This window comes from Crassostrea angulata, chromosome 7, assembly GCF_025612915.1.
Source record: "Crassostrea angulata isolate pt1a10 chromosome 7, ASM2561291v2, whole genome shotgun sequence".
Taxonomy (NCBI): domain Eukaryota; kingdom Metazoa; phylum Mollusca; class Bivalvia; order Ostreida; family Ostreidae; genus Magallana; species Magallana angulata.
Window position 1 is genome coordinate 18,220,104 of NC_069117.1, and position 21,520 is coordinate 18,241,623.

A 21,520-nucleotide genomic window follows, 5' to 3' on the forward strand; every position below is an offset into this window, starting at 1 on the left:
GCTTAGAAATATTCAAAGGCTTTAGCAACAGTATCTGTGATGCATGAAAAATGTTTTTAAATTGTTTCTTAGTTAGAATAACTACTGTATATATTAGGAATGTATTTTATTTTTACTTTAACGAAGCTTTATTTTAATTACGACATAATGTAAAACTATGAAATCAACCTCTTTTGACGCCTATTTAATCGCGATTTTTTTTTCATCAAACACAAAATGCTTTTTTGGTAGGGGTTTAGGGTAGGAAGGAAGAGCATTGATGGAAAATCGTGGCACGTTTTAGAATGTTATGTAACTTTTTTCTGCAATGATTGCTACACGTACTTTGATGGTCAGTATGATTCAGCTTTGTCACTGACTATATATGAACCCGAACAGATTCATTTAAAAAGAAATAAGGGCCAAAATACCCAGTTGATGTAACATGTACATACACTTTCGATAAATGTTAAATTTCACTTTCAAATTGATTGTGATGCGATTGTTGTGATATATAAATTTTTTCCCCAGATGTACGTGTTCAGCAGAACTAAGAAAGTGTTGAATTTTTAATAAACATGCTACAATTATCATTTTGATACTGTATTGGTTGAATTGATACTTCTATACTCTCTGTGCTGAAGTTAAGAGCGATTTTTTGTCGCAGATAGGTCTGTTGCTAGTTTAAACATGTAATGTAATATGCAGATAACTCTGTTAAAATGAACTTTGTTATATAGTTTTAAGCGTTAAAGTAGTTTCTATCTCTGGCTCATTCAGGTGGGAAAGTTAAATAAAATTGAGGCTTTAACTTTCAATGAGGGTTGAAATAAAGTTTGAGAACATATCCAGTGAATTGCAATTATATCTTAAAATTTCTAATACTATCCAAATCACAAACCGTTAAAAGAAAGGAGCCTGTTTTGTTCATATTCCTCTTTGCTTTTGAAAATATAAATAATACAGTGTAACTTAATACCTTGTCAAGTGCTTCGTCAGTCATTACCTGAAGAAAAGTAGTTAAAAAGTCTTGATAAGAAATAAAAAAAAAATTTGAACGACACTTTTGAATTCCAATGTGAAGCAAGTCGGTTACGTCACAACGATCCTTAAATCTTTAAAAAATGATTTTGAGACGGACATGAAATGTTAGACCCCCACCCCGCCATACTGCATGTACATACATGTAAATGGTATTTCATAAGGTTAGTGCTCTCATGTGTATGAATAACTGTGTTTATTAGTGATGATCAGTTTTTCCACAAAGATAGTGCTGTTCCCAAGAGCTCATGGCGAGAGTGCAGGGTGAAGGAGAAGGAAAAAAGTAAGCGACGAGTATGATGAAGTATATTTCATTTCAATAATTTTTTTTGAATGGTTTAACACATCGTTATGTGCAGAGTAACGTGAAATTTGATCGATTAAAGTCTCTTTTCTGTTCCAGCTTATTGGTCCTTCTGTTCTTGCTGGTCAGAATGTGTGTAATGCTCACTCTTATAAATATAATCGGGATCGATCTTCTGGGAGGTTGCCTGAACTTGGTGAAAGAGGATAAAAAATCTAGTAATCCCCCTCAAGCTCTTTTGAATTTCCTTTTACTTTAGCTGTGCAACATAAGCATTGATATACAGTGGTAACCGACGACTACTTACCATTTCAGTATTCAATGGGATTCGAACCTTTCTGAAAATAGCTGATGTGTCAAGTGTAAACTGTATACTAGTATTTATCAGGGAAACATATATCCTCTTTATTCAACTTTTATATACTAGTATAAAGCTACACGTAGCATAAGGTAATAATAAACGTAATTCAATGGGGCGCGCCACGGGAATATTCCGAAGGCAAGGTCATAAATAAATAATGTGTTGAATACACAGTAAGGATAGTAGGCATCGCCATTATGTTACAATTGCTTGCTCAGATGAAAGATATTTATGATTTTGTAACATAAATGATCTAATGATTGCAATGTGTGCTGTAAAAAGTTACATCTCAATAATGTGACGATAAAAACGCTTAGACTATACAATGAACCTCCACAAACAAACTATCCTAAATAATTCTAAACACAAGTACAAAAATACACATGATCAAGTTCATCCCCTACCAGCTTACAAGCAGTTAATATTCATCCGGAAATGCACGTGTTCGGGTTGTTTGAGTGTCACGTGATTGAGATTGCTGGGGTTTTTTTAAAAGCGATAATGATAATGTCACAGATAGGGGAAGGAAATGAATCTTATTATTATATGGATTATTATAAGTGGATATCTGCATATAAAAGAGCGCATCTCAATAAAATTACAAACAAAATTAGTTGATGAAGAAAACGGATTCTTAAAGAAATAAACATCAGCATTATATACGTCTCATGTCATATCTTTAAAATATGTAATGCTGTTTTTTTAAGCTAAATAAAAAATTCTATTTGCCATGAAAAATCTTTGAGGGTTGATTTGTTAATTTTGTTTTTACGACGCTCTCTCATTGAATAAAAGACATCACGTGATTACCGTCTAATTTTCTATAGACGGTTAGTGGCAAAGTTTAGTCGGCAAAATAGTGGACAGACTGTCTCTTTGATTGCATTTCTTCTTAAATATAGTTGTACACAAAACGTTTTGGTCCTCGACAAAACAAAACCATTCATAGGTTTGTTACTGTATACAGAAATTTGTCACGTTTATAAAGTCCATAGAAGACGGGGGAAAAACTTGTACGAATACCATGCAGAGTCTAAACAACTTGTCAAAGATTGCAAATGCGGTTGATTTCAAATTGAGGTAGTTTCAAGAATGCCGATGACGTCTTGAACAAACAAATCTCAACACCGTGACCACCGCGACCAGCCGTCCTCCGGATAAAGAAGTGTTTAAATGTTCCGCTCAGTGCTAGCCATTTCTTTTACCGCCACACACAAGGTCTCCAATCATCACGTTCCACGGGAACCAGCTTTAGTGTGACCAACGTGCCTTATTTTCCTAAAAGACGCTTTTCAATGGACGAGATGCTCAAAACAACCACATACTCAGCACCATAATTGGATTCTTCAGTGGCGTTCTGTTGTTCTAGTTAAATGTTAGAGTTGATCGTAAATGGTAGATGTATAAGAATAAAAGTATGATGAAGTACAGTGAAATACTTATTTCCTCTTTCCGGATTGATTGCAAAACTTCTTGAACTTTTGCACAAAAATGGTGAAGCACAAGAAACTGAGCAATTTCAAAACACCCATGATTTTTAAGCATTGGTGTGCCCTGTTACTGTCTTCTAAACTAAAGTAGCAAGTTGACATCATTCTGTCAAAAGTATGAAGAATTACCATGTGTGCAACAATCACTTGTTTGATATTTGAAGCTGTTGTACTTGTATGTGTAATTTGAGATCTGTCTTTACTTTCCTGTCCGCGAAAATAACAGTAGCTATTGATATCATATAAACTCTTGCAAAAAGTGCTTGATTAGCTGTATACATGTACATATACTTTGCTTAGAAAATTGTAGCTCCGAAAATGTCAGACAGCTTGGAAAGAACTCACAGAAGCGGCTACCTATCAACTGTTACTGATATATTTGTGCATGTATTTATAAAGAGAAGTCCTTACATAGACATGGGTAGACACTGTCTTGTGTTCGTGGGTTTTCTCTGGTCTCTTATTGGTAATTTTCTTTCGCCGTTTGATGCTCTCTTTACAATGAAATCGATCACGTAGATGGCAATGTAATGAGACAAAAACCGTGCCCGTTACATAACGCCAAACGTTATTGCAAACATGTCCAACTCTTCTTTAAGGTATTATTTTCAAGTAAGAGAGAAAGGCGTTGATATTTCTATGTTTTACATATCTCTAGAGCATTGAAAAGGAGGAAGGTTTAACAATATTATGTTTTGTATCACTATCTACACATAAGACCAAGCGCTTTCTACCTTTAAATTTTGCGTATAACAACTGGAATTTTAATTGGAACTTATTTTGATTTATAAAATTATCACTAGTTTGAAGTTTGAAAGTTTGAAGCTGGTTTCTTTCAAACTGATACGTCTTTCAAAGCTGTCACAAGAATGGTTCTAATAAATGTCCGCTTCTTCTGAACTCAAAGATTTGGAATTTTCTGTTAATTTTCTTTTTCACCAAACAAGAAAAGGTGATAATGAAAACTTCCACGGATTATTTTACTATCGATCTTCTTCTTTAAGTAATATCAATATATAAAAGGAAATGATGTAAAATTGAATTACAGATACATAATTATTTTCCTTTGGTCTGTGGAAAGACAGGAAATGATTAAAACAGCTGCACAAAGGACCTTCACCAAATTTTAATCAAATTTGTGTCGTGAATCGATAAAACGACAGCTTTTTTTGCCCACAATGTCCATCTGATGACATCTGTAAATAATTCTTATATGCGTATTTCCAAGCGCCATTCTCGAAATCTATTGTGAGTAGGGCATAGTGATCCTCCTTAATACTTTTCGATAAGGTGAGAACTTCTTAGTACGACATGCACGAACACGTGGAAAGCTTGGCCAGTGATGTTGCTGAAGCAATTTAATTTAATGACTGATTCCATGGAATTAACGCGCTCGGATCGATTCAAACTTATTTGATGATGTTTATAAGTTCGTATCTCTTGTTACTGGTCTTGGGTATCCCTGAAAGGACAGGCGCTTTTATAATGAGGGGAAGAAAAAGATCCCCGTAGACAATCTAACTCTTCTGGGCTATGTTTCCTCTCGGTTAGGACTATAAGCTGTTAATTACCAGTGAATATCAGTGCTATGAATGAAAGTCAGTATGGATTATTTTCTCCTTCGAATTATTCCAATGGAATGAATTTAACAAGGTATGTAAATTTTTCTTTACCTTTCATGTGACCAAATCATGGTTTCATAATGCGAAGGTTTGATACATTACAAAATAAACAATAATAAAGAACAGCAGAAAAAACCGAAATTAACATTTCTTGTACGAATTTCACCAAAAATTGTAGTATTTTATAAATCGTTGTCACAAAAAATACATAAATTTTATTTTCTACAAGTGATTTATGAATTTTTAATTCGATAATATTGAATGTTTATGTTAAAAATAGGAATGGATGAAGTGGATTTTTAAAATTTTTCCAAAATTTCGATCATTTAGCCCTTAAATAGTTATGGTAGCATATTTAAAAAAAAACCGGAATCTTTATACATACACGTATTATATTTACTAACGATTGAAAAAGAACACACAACATGCTTGGATTTGAAATTAACCGTAAGTTCGTGTTACGTTGAAATTAAAACTTAAGAAAATTAAACATTAATAAGGGTAAATTTATTGACATTTTCAATTCAGTAGTGGATGTAACACATACATGTATACCATGTGTTCTAGTATGCAGAATATTGATACCAATTCTTTGGAGAAAGATGTTATATTTTTTACATCCATTATTAAAGTTGCTTAGTCCTTTTCCAGGAAATTTTTTTAACAGGAGTTTTGCAAGAGTACACTGTTTCCAATACAAAAGGTTTTGGTTGTGGTTGGAACACATTTTTTTCTATCTAAGAATATAAAAGGATTATTTAAAAACAAATTCTTCAAATGATTTAACACAACCCACTTAAAAATTCAGATTTGGTTGCAGAAATTGCAGACATTTTAAAAAATATCTTATGGCATTGAACAAGTCTAACCCATTGAATGCCTTTTACAGAGTATTTATATGTTATTCTTTTCAATTTTTAAATTTTGGATAAAATGTCAAAAGTCAAAACCAATGACTGTTCTAATCTTGAAACTTGAAAAACCTACGATACTTTTTTTTAACAGAGGAAAGATATATACAGAGTATGTTATTTTACGTCTTAATGAACGACATGTATGGAAACCTCTGAACATAAACGATAACTCAGAAATCGTTCAGATTGCACCAAAAGGACATACATAATGTTCTATTAAGTGATTAGGGACTTATGCCAATGTTCCATTATGAACGTTAATGGTCATAAAAGTGTGGCGCTGATCATATTGTTAAACTGCTTGTAATGTACGATTTAATTTGCCGACAGAGACTCCAACCCCTCATCACGAACTTTATACATGCAGTTTGTTGATCAGAATAATGGCTTAACTTAAATTGCAAGTCTGGTTGAAGAAAAAAATAAGTCTGAGGAAAACTTAGAGAAAGGGACTTCTTTCAACGTAAAGTATTCAACTTCGTAATTTTCAGACGCTTCCGCAAATAGCCCTTGCAACTAATGTATTTGCAAATTGATAACCTATAGCGTGTTGTTGGGTTGCTCAACACACATAATTCGAGTATGTCCCCCCATGAATATGAACTCTATCGCCGTTGGAGATAGTACTTCCTTGAGTAAATACCATGGTTCCAAAATCCCCAATTTTAAGTGTGATCTTTATTCCTGGGCTAATGTTATTTCATATCAAACACCCGAAGGCTGTTAGTCAAGATCGACTTAGTGAAAGCTCCCAGGAATAGCAAGGACAAATGAAATTATTTTGTATTGATTATTCGTTAGGGCAATCATTGACAAAATACAGTTTTAACCATATTTAAGGTATGCATTGTGGAAATACGAAAGAAAGAGTTTTCCTTTTTATTTCTTATAAATAATACCAATAGACAATACATAAAATAATTGGTTGTCCTTTTCATTTGAATGCATTTGTCGTGCTAATTTAAGCCACAGAAATTGAATTATTGATGATGGAGAAAATGTGGAGAGAGAGAGAGAGAGAGAGAGAGCATAAAAGTTAATTCTTAACTTCACAGATGGAATACAGGAAAGCTTACCCGTTTCTATATATTTGCGTATTTGATTGGTTGTGTGGAGGCGTGGTTTCACTTCCCTCCAATTCAACTACAACTTCCGTTTTCTGCGTTTGTTTCCAGGAAGAAAGACATCCATTACGTAGGTCGTCTGCAAGTTACATCTGTAATGAATACTCTTTAAAGAGATTGTAAGACGCCTAAAAGACGAACGAGACTTAATGCCACAGCAGTCATTTGGTCTCGTAATCCGTCTTATGCGTCCATACATCTTCCGTATTGAAGATTTCTTCTCTCCAAAAGACAAACAAAAAAGTGCAAGCGAAGATGATTTACTTGTTTGTGGAATTGCTAATAGGTTTACTTCTAAAGGAAGCTTGGCGCTACCATTTACTTCCAATTCCGCCGATTTATCATGATTAAAGCAGTTCCCCCAGATTCCAGCTTTGTTTGACTTCTTAGTACCAAAGAAGTGAAGTGATTTTTTTTCGAGCAAGCAGTGTTGTTTTTACAAAGGTTTCTGATATTGAGTGGATTATGTACAGATATGACCTTGTCGAGTCAGTTTCTCTCTCTCTCTCTCTATCTCTCTCTCTCTCTCTGAGACAAAAGAAATCATGCAAATTCCAAATGCTGGCCCATAAGCAGGTACATGCAGTATCAACTTTGGTGGAGAAGGGGGTTGGGTTGCTGGAAATTAGACAGTAAATGTGGCCAAGTCGGCATGTGAACATGGAATATCGATCCATAGCAAGAAATATAGTATATATAATCATTGACAACCAGACGAATACATGTTTTTTTTTCATTTGAAAGAACCTGAATAGGTAATTGTCAATAATTTTCTATAGTACGATTTAATAGTTATGATAAACGAAAACTTGTATGCTAACAGACAGACGGACAGAAGGAACAAGGAGAAAAGCATCCATCGAACTTTGGGGGAATAAAAAAACTCAGTACTTTAACCTGAATTTTGATACATTTTTATGCCCTTACTTTCATAAGTTAGCAGTCAGGCTTTCTTAGATAAGCTTTCTAATGTTTGCTTGATAAGGTTTCTTACCCTAGCTGCATGTATATATTAAGCTGTTTAGACCGTTCTGTGAAGGTATCTTGGTTCTGTGACAGTATTCTAAAGTACAACACCACGTGAACATAGAACTGTATAATTGGGTTTCTGGCTCTGTACAAGCCTCCATTTAATTCGGTTATCCAGAACATCCTTGTTATTTTATGTCTAAGAGAATTCGATTAAGTTACGTGAGTGTGAAAGTGCTTGTTGACCTAATTACTATTCTCTAAGTAAAATTTGAATATGACGTTCTGTCAAGACCTTACTCGTCATAGCCGTCACTGCAGCTAGTGTCAAATTAGATATCAATGGTATCAAGAGACCACGATTCTACGATGGATAGGAATTTGAAACAGTTGCAGCGCATTATATTTAAAAAGTAATAGTAAAAATACGACTTTATTTATTGTCTTCTATATCATAGAAATTTAGTATGTAAGTAAAACTGATTATCAGTTAAACAATTTTTTATAACTCCTAAGTGTTCACTGGAATCCGTTTATATCAAAATGCTGCCCTTTGACAAAATCCATACATGTAACTGCAAAAAAATATTTTGCTCATAAAAAAGCAAATAAACCCCGGGTTCTCTCTCTCTCTCTCTCTCTCTCTCTCTCTCTCTCTCTCTCTCTCTCTCTCTCTCCAAATACACACGAAAAACCTTATCGATACCATTCCACTTGTCATCCAAACTGACATGACATTTTCTGATGTTACACGCGAACATTATACCGATGGTATCTGTGCGACACTTTGAAAAAATGTTCCACGTACATGTATCCATGGAAACATAAAATGAAATTTCTACTAACTATTTCTCTTTAATCATTTTTGCCATAGATGTATTTCATGGGAGTGTTCCGAAGGGAGGGGGCTGGTTGGCTTTGTGTTTGCTTCATAGAACGCATTTAGTTTCTATTTGTGTTTTTTAAAAGCAGAAACCAGACTGCATCGATATATTCTAGCGCCAGCCATGTTGAATTATCTCGCTTTAACTAACGACATATCGTTTTAGGAATCACATGGACAGGACAACCACAAAGTATATTCCACAACCCTGTCGTCTGTCTAGGAAAGACCAACTTAGATCAGGGAGGGGTTTTAACATTATTGTATTTTACCAATTAACAATTCTTAATTGTCAATGAGTTCATGACTAATTAACAATTAAGAATTGTTAATTAGTAAAAGACATTATGATCATCATCACTTTACTCTAGCACACGTATTCAAGTTCACCTAGAACCCTATTTCTCTGTTCTCTGGCGAATCGTGAGATTTTACGAAGCTTTCGGTTTATTGAAACATACCTCAGTATGATGCATTAACTTTTTTTATGTTAGTGCATAATCAAACAATAAACGATTGAACAGTGGCACAAATACTAGTCATCGACTGATTCCGTTTATGTTACATGTACGTGTTCTAGTACATATATGTATTTGGCGATATATTTTTATACGAATACTAATTTTGGAAGAGATAAGTGTGTTATGTTATGAACATGTACCTTCTCGACAAATCTGAACAGACCGGGGTACACTATTTATGGGTGTAATTTTGCTGTGAATGCATGCTGAGGAAATTTCTAATAAAGCATCAGAATTCTGCGTCATGATGCCAACGAAATAAGCCGCCACAGGAAGAGCTTTGTACTAGCAATTTTTGCTTTGTAATATCACTAGCTTTATGACTGTCATTACCGGGAAACTCATGTCCAATAATAACAATCACATCGGTCCGTATGGTTGTTATGAGATAGCAGCGTGTTTAGTACAGAATTAATTAAAAAGAGTCTGTGTGTGTGACGTCATAATGGACAATAATACCTGTACTATTACTGTATTTCATTCGTCTTAGTTATGAGTTTTTTGCAGGTTTTGGAATCACATTGAATTTTGGCTGAAAGAAGAGAGAAAATCTGTATAGAAACAACACTTTTTTTTTATATTAATCGCCAAGCGCATGATATTACCATACTACCGGTGCATGCATTGCAAATTTTGCGAAAATGAAGTCAATCTAAATTTTTAATCTTCGTTAGTCAATTTTGCTAGCCATATTCAGTGATTTTAAAAAAAATTCAAGGTACCCAATAAGCGACATTATTTCTCTGTGTTCAATTTATGTGATATAAATTGATCGCAAAAAGAACGAGCATAGACGATAGCAAAAATAAGAAAATTCAATAAAATTAAGCGGACTTAATATTAAAGTTGATAATTTTTTTTTTCCTAAATGAAAAAATGGCTATTTTTGGCCTTTACTTATATATCTCCTAATTGGATGTTTGGCAAAACGATAATTCACAGAAAAGAATGTTTAGTGCCGATTACAATAAGATTACTTTGTATTGCATTCGTTGGCAAGTGTTAAATCCCGGAAAAAAGTTTTAGCACCCTCCACAAAGAGAAGAAAGAGAAACATTAACTACAATCAGAGAACAAAGATATATATTAGATAAATATTCTGTATTGCTTTTGACACGCAAAACAATTTGCTGATAATGGCAGTAGCTTTTTTGTTTAGCTCTTGTCAATTTAGAAAGCTTAACTTGATACGTCGAACGACGAACGACACAAGATTGCGGACCCCGTGAGCGTCGAACCTAAGAGTGGCACACACCGGAGCAATTATTGGTATTTAGTGCGACCACTTTCTCTCGCGGTCCCACTTAAGGTGGCTGGATACACCTAAAATCGATACCTGTCAGCGCATCCTTTGCAGTTGTAATCGATATCGAAAGGTTTCCGTGATGAAATATTAACAGCCTCAATCATTGAGTCCCAGTATCAAACCTTGATTTGTTGTCTATGGTTATTTATATACAATCTATAAACGCATGACGTCACAACTCCTGATTAAACGAAGTCTATGATACACACTCAATCTTTCACGGATATAGACACTGTGGTTCGTCTCCGATTTGTCAGTATACGGAATGTTTGGCTTTTTTTCTTCTTATTTTTTTTATGGCAAGCTATAATTTCTTTTGAGCTCTCGTTTCCAACATTCAGAATTATGGGTTTCCTCGGCCAATTTATGGCGATTTTAGCATCGTTCAATTAAGCTGCTATGATAAAAAAAAAAGACCCTAGCATCCATGATCTCAATTTCCCCTTGTAATAGGAGAAGGCGCTGTTTTACTGAATTTTTTTGGTCTAATACTTATTTCTTCAGATAGAATTTAAATACTTTACATGATTATCATCACAGTTTTCATTCAAAGTACCATTTATTGCAATGTTTTCTTTAAAAAAATCGATTCTCTCCCTAAAGTCTTTCGATAAACTGTAACATGCATTATGAATGCTAGTTAAAATATGAAATCCATTAAGGTCGACGGAATCGTTGGTTAAACAGTATTAACCCTTCAATGGCGTCAATGATTGATTATGCCTCGTAATGAACTTGAAACGAAGAAGACTTCAAATGTGTACTGGTTTCTTCGGTCATTTGTCGGCCTTACAGTCCTTTAAGTTTAAAATACTTGCATGATCTTAGTTATATCTAAAAATAGAAGAATATCCTGAAGGAGAATTGGAACAAACGTACAAAAATCAGCTAAACACAGTTTCCGCAGTTCTGTGAATTTATTATATAATACAAAGATGAAGTAAAAAATGATTTTACTTCTATTTTGCTTTTGCAGACTTTTCTTTTAAGTTATAAATGCCAAGTGTCCAATGGATAACTATTCATCATGAAATAGATACCTCAATGATTGCAGACTTATATGTCATATGGTTTTTAGCCGGGTTCTGCTGAAAGCAGAGTCCTGGCTGTAGGCAGGCAAATCGCCAATGTTACTATAAATAGAACAACTTCAAAAGTAAACATAAAACCAAACAGCGTCAAGCTTCCGCTATACCAAATAGTTACACAAAGAGCCACGTTTTGTCAAATGTGTTGGCATTTTGTTTCTTTTTTTTTTGATTTCGAGAGAATTGTCTATCTTTTTTAGTAATCTTATTAATAACGTGCTTTAAAAACAAGACGATGCATTTTGGACACATACAATGCGCATGAATTTCCATGTACTACTTTGCTGCGCATTTAAGAAATTTGGATCGAATATATAACGCTTGTTGCAAAATTCAAGGCAGCAACTGTTGAACTTTTTTCTATTAGACAGACATATTTTTGTTTATAGCCGCTTACAAAATGTGGTCGCTCTCTGACGCTTTGCCGACATTAAAAGCATGAGAGAGAGAGAGAGAGAGAGAGAGAGAGAGAGAGAGAGAGAGAGAGAGAGAGAGAGAGAGAGAGAGAGGGAGAGAGAGAGAGATTTTAGTCTTTACTATACAATATGCATAAAGACACACCAAAAGAGCCCGGCTTTCAGTACTTCAGTACTTTGATTATTTCAAGGTCTAAAGACTATTTTTAATAGTTTATAGATGGTCCTTTGATTTGTACTGAACGTTCGGTCCTTATCGCTACCGTCATCATTCTTAATTCTCACACACTATTTATATTGCTGTACATCGAGATACAAATCTCAATCTAGTAATATGTATAGTCCAGGAAGCAGCAATACAGTAGAACGCGGATATAACGAAGCGCCAGGAACGTGCGAGTTTGCTTCGTTATAAGCGTAATTCGTTATATCCGTCAAAATTACAACAGCATAAAGTCACACAAAAATGATTAAAAACATACAAGATAAATCCAAAACTTCAAATAATTGATTCATATTGTGTTTTATCAAAAATGTTATATTAAATCGAATTGTACTGTATTGAAAACTACATGAAAAAATGTGCTTGTTTGTTGTCGTCTCTACTTTAAAGCAATATGAGCGGCAATTTTCATGAAGAATTTTTTTTTTACGAAAATGTGATTTTCTACTTAAATGACAAAAATATCATGGTTTTTAAATTTCTTTTCGTCAAATTTTTGTGAAAAGGGCCGTTGAACCTTAATTGGAGCGAAATTGAATTATTTTCGTCCTGTACAAAAATTGATTTGCTATATGCTCCTTAGAAGAGATCTCTTTCCTCTGACAAAAATGATTTTTTTCAACCTTATTTATCATAAAAGTTTGAGTTATATGCAGACTTATCGTACTAGCAGGTATTTGCAGCAAAATTAAATTCTACAAAATACAGCTCATATTGCTTTAAGTCTTTGGGGAAATTTCAAGATATCACACATAATAAAAGGAAAACAGATGACATTGCTTCAAGTATAATCTCTTGATGACACCGTGAAGATTTGTTTTCTGTCACTCAAGAAATCGTGACAGTTCAGCCACTTTCAATCGAACAAAAACATAGACCTAACGGAAGGGAAAACACCAGTTATCTGGGCCACCGGCGAATTGAATTAACAAAGTGTGCTAAAATGGAACGTTGAAACGTTTTACTGAACTCCCCCCGAACCTGATGCGGACATTGTCCCTGCTTAAATAGAACATGCTGTATGGTGAACATGGAAGGTGTTAATGTTTTTTGCGTCACTCAATCATGACCCTTCACACGTTCATTTTGAAAAGCTTGCATGGACAGCATTGATCCGCGAGGGGATATTAAACATTAAGATTATTAAAAAGATGGATTATCAGCGAGGCCATACTAAACTAATTTAACGTGAATTATTCTTGAGTATAACTTCTAACTAATGTTAATGACCAAAGAGGTTCTGCAAAAAGAAAAAATGGCGATGAGTGGAATAAGATTATGGAGGGTCAGAGTCAAAAGACATATTTTTTTGGCTCTTTTTTTATCAAGTCACCGGGTCACGTTGGATTGAAACAACGGATAAAATGACATCAGAGGATTCTGAAATAAATGAGGATCTTTTTTTGATATTTTGTTCATTTGTAAGGGGGTGCAACAGAAAATACACCTTTGACAATTCGAGAAACCGTATCGGATGTATAAAGGCATAAATAATTGTTGTCATTTATAACAAAGCAAGGGTATCTGGAAAATATAGACTTCATGATAAACCTTTTTTGTTGGACGTGAGAAACAGTACACCTTGTGAAGCACGCCTGCACGGCTGCAGCAGATGGGCTTTTGAACCCACGTCAATATTCATAAGCAATTCAGGGAACGTGTCAAAAAGTAAAAATAAATCAAGGTGTAACATTTAAAAAAAATGTGTTTTCTGCCTGAAACCATCATAAAATAAACAATCTTCGGCATAGAATTAAAAGCGTAAACATTTTAGGGATAAGATGATATAACAAAATCATTGATTAGCTACAGATTCAAACATGTAAACAGAATAAAAATAGTGAAGCACAAGTAAAACGATTTGATAAAGATTTTTAAAAAGTCACCTGTTTTGCGTGTCTTACCTTAAGGAAATTGTTTTTTTTTTATTGGCTTAGACTAACAAAATCAGAATTGCGATTTCAACAAAAAAGACTTCATCGCACATTATATACATTTCAAATGTTCGTTATCTTAATAGCAATTTTTCCAATCTCTTTTGCATTTTTTGCTATTTAATAAAACAAATAATGAAAAATTTTGTATTTTGCCGCAAAATTTCTCAATCTGTCGCGATCGTCTCCAATGTTGTTGAATGTCTAAAAATAGTACCACGTGGATAGTTATTTGAGGGTTATTCAAGGGGAATTTTTTGTTTGTACGTTTTTTTTATTGAATCGGTAAATATCGCAGGAAACGATAAACGTATTAAAAATTCTTGAAGTGTTGTGGTATTTTATCGCGTTATTTGCAGAAAAGCGATATCTCTTCGAAGATAATGAAAATATTTTGAAATTGTAATTGTGTAAAATACGCTAGTTACATGCACCTTTACGTCAAATATAAGTTATAAATCGATGAAATGTGTTTAAAACGACATTGTGTTTCTGTTGTATACATGTAAGTCAGGAAAACCTATAGGGACTTGAATTTTCCAAATTTTGAATCTTTTCCACACAAAATATGGGTGGCTAAAAAGCCTAAACTGTGTTCTGAGTTTTTGCTTTACATTCTTTTTTATGTTTTGATTTATGAGAAAGATCAATTCCCAAACCAATTTGACGAGTTCATTAACTTCTATCAATGCACAGATTTACCCCAATGAAAATCTCAAGAGTGAGAAAAAATTATAAATCTTATATAAAACTACTAGAATTTCGATTCCGATGCATGTATCGTGAGTACATTTAATTTTAAAAAAAAGTTTATTCGTCATAAATAATGCTATATTGAACTCGATGATCTTTTAAAGTGTTAGGGAAATGTCATGTGCTTTTTTACCTCTGTAAAAAAATAGATGTTACATAATCCTGTGGTGATTGATTCTTGCTGGAGTAACCTTATATAGTGAGATTTAACAGGATTCACTAACACTATCAGTTTGAAGAGAGATTTGAAGCAACAAGGAGAGTTTGAAATGACGTAACTAAGGTATACTTCGGAATCAAAAAGGCACTCAATGCTTTCTATGCGCTCATGTTGAGAGGGTCTGGACCAGACTCATGTTTATAACATTTTAAATGTGTCGTGATTTTGTATGATTAGAGCAGATGAATATTTTGAAAGCCGGATTGTGCATGGCAAACTGTCGACATATTAAGTGTAAATTCAATATTTTCATTTATATCTACTGGCAAGCCCCGTGTGAGTGCACCTCGTAGGGCTGTGTTACAAGCCTTAGTCGATTGTCAAAGGCCTATATCGACTCGCTAATCCTTACTATGCACGACTGATGCGAAACCTAAAGTATATCTACCAGGTTTTTTATCTTGTACGTGGAGGACCTGGAAATTGATGATTAAATGCGAAAGCATCAGGGACAGAGATGTTCTCGACGACGTTCAGAGGATGGAGGTGACGAAAATGGAGAAGAGACAAAGAATTACTTTTGATATTCAAAGGGAATGTGGATGATTTAAAGAAGAAAAAAAAGGAAAATTATTATTCTTAAAAAAAGGAGGAGTTTAAAGTTATCTGCTCTAAAAATTGTGAAAAATGTATGGATCTTATGTGAATGAAATGGACAGCAGTTCCTTGGATAGTCTCGATGAGACAGGTAAATACATACATGTACATAGGTAATCGATAAAGCTTAACGCAGACGCTGTAGAAAAGTCATTTAGCGAAGGTGGCGCACAAACATGTTACCCTTACTACATATGTTAAGGTAGAAAAAAAACCCTCAATACTTTTATTGTAATGGAGAATGATAATTTACATCTGATATAGAAGGAGATGTTTCTTGCAAAGAGTTTTACAATTCAAAAATAGAAACTACAGATATGAAATGGCCTAGAATTTCTAATATTAACATTCATGTGACATTTTTCATATATATTTTCTATTGACGTCTGTTTTATTGACATCTGTTTTAAAATTTTAAAATATTTAGAGATATTAATCGATAATATCATATTTCTATAATTGCTTTCGCAATGATTAAAATTGTCCTACTAAGTTAGTTAAATTATAAATTATGTAAAAGATGTTTGTGTTGTCCTGAATATAAAGGTACGTGTTCGTTGATAGCAAAGAATATCACAAAATGCAGATAAAAGGGGATAACATGCATCAATTATATTTTTCTTTGAATATGCATCTATGAAATCTTCTAAGACTGTGGACACTATGCTCATGTACATGTATAACAGGTTCGTGTAGCTTTTTGGAACCCATCATAGATGTAGATGGTCGCTGATTCTGGTGTACAGCCCTAATTAATGTTTTAGTTGATTATTTCTTGATCGATACTGTCATTATGGTAACGACAGAGTGTCATTTTCTTCGGGCTACTCACTTCAATATTTATGCCAAGATCTTGAATTATCATTCAGGATTCAAAGGTTTGAAAACATGCCACATAGATATTTGAAATCAATATCTGCCAGCTTGGCGTAGAATTTTGATTTCAAATCTAAGAACTCATAATGGTGTAAGTTGGTAAACGACTTTCATGTCTAAAACAAGAAAGTCTGATCGAATATATCCGAAAATGTAACAACAAAAAGAATTTTTAATCAAAGCATAACTTTATTCAAAGGATTTAGTTTGCCTAAAGTTTTTGGATTTAATTCGTTGTTCTTTGTTGCCATTAGATCACACACTCAGAATTTACGTTTAAATTGAGTTTTTAATTAAGCCACAAAGAAGCTTTCTTAGAATGTATAAATAAGTAAAAGTTTGCATTTAAAATTGCTGAACTTCATTTCAAGTAGACTTTTGATGACAAAGAGAAATCTGCTTTAGAATCATTTTAACATGAGCTTGGACTTTCGGTAGAACGTGACTATCTAGTTCTTGCATCAAAACAATTAAAAATGACGCTGGTTTTAAGCGAAATATTCACCGATTGCGAAGTCTTAGTTCAAAAAACAGACAAAGTTGATTTCAAAGAGCCATGGCTGAGTGCCTAGCAATGAAATAGACACGTCTACGTCACATTGCTGCTTGTCACAACTACCCAACGTCCAAGTTATTGTTAAAATGCTTCTAACTGTTTACAGAGGCGCAATGTACATGGAAAACGAACAGTCTCCTTCGATTTTAGACAGGGTGACGGTTTGGGTAGGTAACACGGCTAAGTCTTATTCATTATTTCCTTAGTGTTTCCTAACAGAAAATTATTCACGAAGGTCGACGATCTCTGCAGAATATCAATACCGTTGGGAGAACGATATTAAAAAATGGTATGAAACCGAAGGGAAGAAATTTTCTAAGTATGACATTCAATCAGCAAAGAATAAAAAATACGGGTATTGATATTTTGTGATTGTCAACGAATGAATTAGTTTTTTGTTGGAATGGATATTAGCAGACTACGATATAGCACCTCGAGGTGTTTTGTTCTCTATGCACAAGATGTTTCTGGATTAAATCCTTGATTTTGTATACGATTTAAGTATAAATATACATTCAGGTTGCCTCTTAGAGTGTTACGATATTTTGAAATCGAGAAATAATGGTAAAAATGGAACTGTCACCAAAATTTTAGAATTGTTGAACCCTTAACCCATTCTTTAAAATATTTTTAAAAAACTGTAAAAGCAAATTTTGTAGTGTTTGCGTTACCCTTTTAACTAAAATCACATCTAACAATTGAAATCTATTTTATTCCATGTTCTTCTGTTGCCCGACTGCCCGACTGGTGCAGAAAGGGGTTTTAAGGTTTATTCCAAGGGACACTGCAGCAACAGTTCAAGGGTTTGGTTTGCAGACCAATAGTTAGGGTCTTCAAAAAGATTTTAGCTTCTTATGTACAGAATTGAGAAATATAAATGTATAACCCGTCTCGAGCGAATATAATGGCATCTCTGTATTACTGCAAGTCAAAGACTCACTAAGGAATAGGAAGATCTGTTTACAAATTGTCAAGACGCCCGTTCTTTATATCACCGAATATGACAGATTAAATTGTGTGTATTTTGATCACTTTTCATAGTGTTTGAACGGGTAAAACTGTTCGAACTGGGGCGTGTCAGCACGAAAATACATGTATGTATTAATTTTGTTTAAAAATAAAGAACGAAATAGAAATTCAAAGACTTGTACATTGCCGACTTGGCTGAAGATTACGTAACAGCTTTTTGTGCCGATCTGGATTCTAACAGGTATAATGATATTGCATTATTAATGAAGATCTCCCTCTGTCTTGTCTATCTCTCTATGTCACTGTCAACAAATATAAGGCCAATTTCTTAATTGACTTGTAAATAATTAATATTGATGTAGTTTCATAGTCAGCATTGAATCCCCCAATCCGGGGACTCGTGCTCATGATATTGCTAAAATAAATCATTTGCTGGGTCTATTTACGAGAAAGTGCAGCCTCTAAAAAGTGAATTATAGATGCTTCAAACAAAACAGTTGAGTAAGATCTCTCTCGTGCGCCTCAGTGCTGCCAGCAATTAATTTGTTTCCTCTTATTTCTATGCCAAGTAGTCACAAATGGTTTCGTCTTGCATAAATTCAACATTAAAAGTCATTATGGAAAATTAAAGACCGATCATCAATAATTACCCTACTCTTAAGAGGATATTTCCGAAAAGGAAAAACTTATCGGCTATGTTCTATCTGTCTAGCAGTGCGTTCAAGATTGCGTCAACTATAATGGTATTGATGATGCAATTTCAGAGCGCTTCAGATTGTCGAAGTTTGAACATATCAAAAGACGGATAAAGAGGTTTCGAGCTGATCATACGTTAACAAACTTATTAATGATAAAAACATTTTTGGTTTTTCTTTTCTTGTGTGATTTTGGAAATCATTGAGATTAGAAGCAAGGGATAAATGTATTGAATTTATTCAGAATCCGGATGCGTTAGACCGCGTTTAACAAAAAATCTAAAAAGGCAAAATATTATCCAATGAATCAATAAGACTTTTGCAAGGTGTTTGATCATTTTATGCGAAAGTAATAACGATATATTGCAAAATTGGCAACTCTAGGATTAAAACTTAAGAAATTTATTGATACGTATGCAAGTGAAAATAAAATTCTTGTTTTATTTCAAACTGTTTTGGAAATCACATCAAGCCGTTTATTTGCTTGGTTAAACGTGTTGTGCACATGTACACACAGTTTGTAAAATAAAAATCAAAGTTCAACAAGAGAAAGAAGCTTTCGACTACATTTTAAGAATGCGCAAACATGCTTTCTGGAGTATAAGTATCAATAAGTAACTGTTTAAAACATGGAATTCGGACGATGTGTGGTTTCCGTGTATATATCCAGTTTTGGAATATAATCTTAGTTCATTTTATCTTTATTCTTGTTAAGCTGTTAGGTCCGCTATGAAGATATTTATTTTAACAATCTATCACCTGGAAAATACCGAACTTCATGCGCGAGCCGAGGTTAAAATCTGGACGAGTTATTTATACGCAGATGTCTTGCATATTAAATAGGTGTTTCATTGGCTTCCAGTCTACTTGCGGTATGACTGCTGTTCATCTCTAAAGGAATTTTGTACAAAGAAAATAAAGACAAGTCTGAATTTGCCTTCTCGTTCATTGACTCTTTAGTTAATTAAACTGAATTTAGATTTTGAACAATGCATTGTAAGCAAAATCTATGTAGATTATACATTTGGGGTGACCAATAGATCAAATAATATATACAATCGATAGGATGAGCACTATAAGTAACTGATCTGGACATCTTCCTTATTTTTTTTCTTACCAGTCATTTAACTGACTTATCTCTGTGCATTTATCAGTTAATGTCTTTATTATTCTTTTGCTTTACTTTTTAACGACATATATAACAGCCAATCAGGAGAGGTCTACCCAAAAATATGACGTGATGCATTCACTTTTGTTCTCCATGTTCAAGTTTTATCGATTTAAAAAGGAGTTGACTGAATTCGGAGTATGATTTTAATAAAAGGAACTCTTGTATCGTAATTCGTGTAGATGATGCACGAGTTTACACAAAAAAGTAGTAAGTGGCGAACGAATGTATTGTTACCTATTAATTTTTATTAAATCGCTGCAAGAAAATCGTGACAGATAAGTCGGTTTAAAAAATCAAAATGGCTACCGCGGCGAACGTTTTTATTGTTTTAGTACTTGGAAGTCTTATTGTAAAAAGAAATATTTCTAACGTCAGGTGCATGTGTTTGTTACGGTATACAAATGTTAACTTTGTTCGGTAATTCAGCAGTTTGAGAGTTTTCGGAGTTTTCATAAACCTTGTATAACAGATACGTCCGACTTGCGGATTTTCCCTTGGATCACAAAATTAAATAAATCTAATGATTTAAATTATCTACCTTATTATATTTGTTTTGATTTTCCTGGTTAGTTGTAGTTTTGAAGATTTTTCCTTGGGGTCTTATTTTACATAAAATACCGGTGTCAATTTTCTACAATTATGAAGAACAGTCCCGGCCGGAATTTAGTAAAATTCAGAAAAGTATCAGGCAATTGCAAAAAGCCGAATTTTACATACTAGATTGAAACAACTAATTCAAACTCATAATTTTTGGAACATATTCGAGGAAAATGTGAACAATTACAAATTTAAACTTTTAAGACCCCGTCATTCAGTACTCTCAGTACTTTGATATATTTTCTGCGTGGACCCTGAGGTCCACGCAATCATTAGGCTGGACAGGTTATTAGGTGCACATATGTGACCTTGACCCATATTTTAATTTATTGGGTAAACACGTGATATTGTACTAGATGCAGCTAGAGTTAGGGCTGCGGAGGGAGTTTAATTTGATTAAGTATCATTGGCAAAACACACTTAATTTCGTCAACTTTTACTCAATCTATCTCATCAAATGCCATGGTATTGATTTGTTTTCCAAAAGCACCGTCAATTTACAGTGGAAGATGTCCCATAAAGTTACTGAGTGTGAAATGGGACATAGACAATACAGGATGAATAATTAATAATAGCATTTTTGTCATGTAATTGTCATTCACAGTTGATTATACAGATATGGAATACGTATATGCAGTAAATTTATTTCAGTCGGGAATAAGTTTTCTGTCCTGTTGAATTTGAAACAGTAAATAAATTACAAAAAATTCTTGCCCTTTAGCGTTGTATTGGTTGAACTATTATTTTGATTTAATTTGGCTCTATTTCTCGAGTATCGCTTCGTTTATAACAGAACTTTACGCAACCGTCACTATCTCAAAAACTGACGTCACCGTAAAACCTCTATGCACAACGTCAGCTGTTTTATCAATTTTTTTTTTTTACTTCAAATACACCTTCTTAGTAAAGCG

General features: G+C 33.8%; 1 protein-coding gene across 3 annotated transcripts in view; it reads left to right on the forward strand.

The window, feature by feature from the left end:
* LOC128155947 (voltage-dependent calcium channel type A subunit alpha-1-like) overlaps positions 1–21,520 on the forward strand; it is a 110,657-nt gene that overhangs the window by 4,631 nt on the left and 84,506 nt on the right. Inside the window, exon 1 of one of the 3 annotated variants that reach the window (XM_052817871.1) lies at positions 4,811–4,828. The exons of 1 other annotated variant lie outside the window; for it this stretch is intronic. Coding sequence is in view for 1 of the 2 variants with exons in the window: in XM_052817866.1 (XP_052673826.1) it covers positions 15,776–15,836 (61 nt within the window). In the remaining variant the exon portion in view is untranslated. Of the gene's footprint in view, positions 1–4,810; positions 4,829–15,308; positions 15,837–21,520 lie in introns of those variants that run through there. One more of the 3 variants, XM_052817866.1, reaches the window with a different exon arrangement.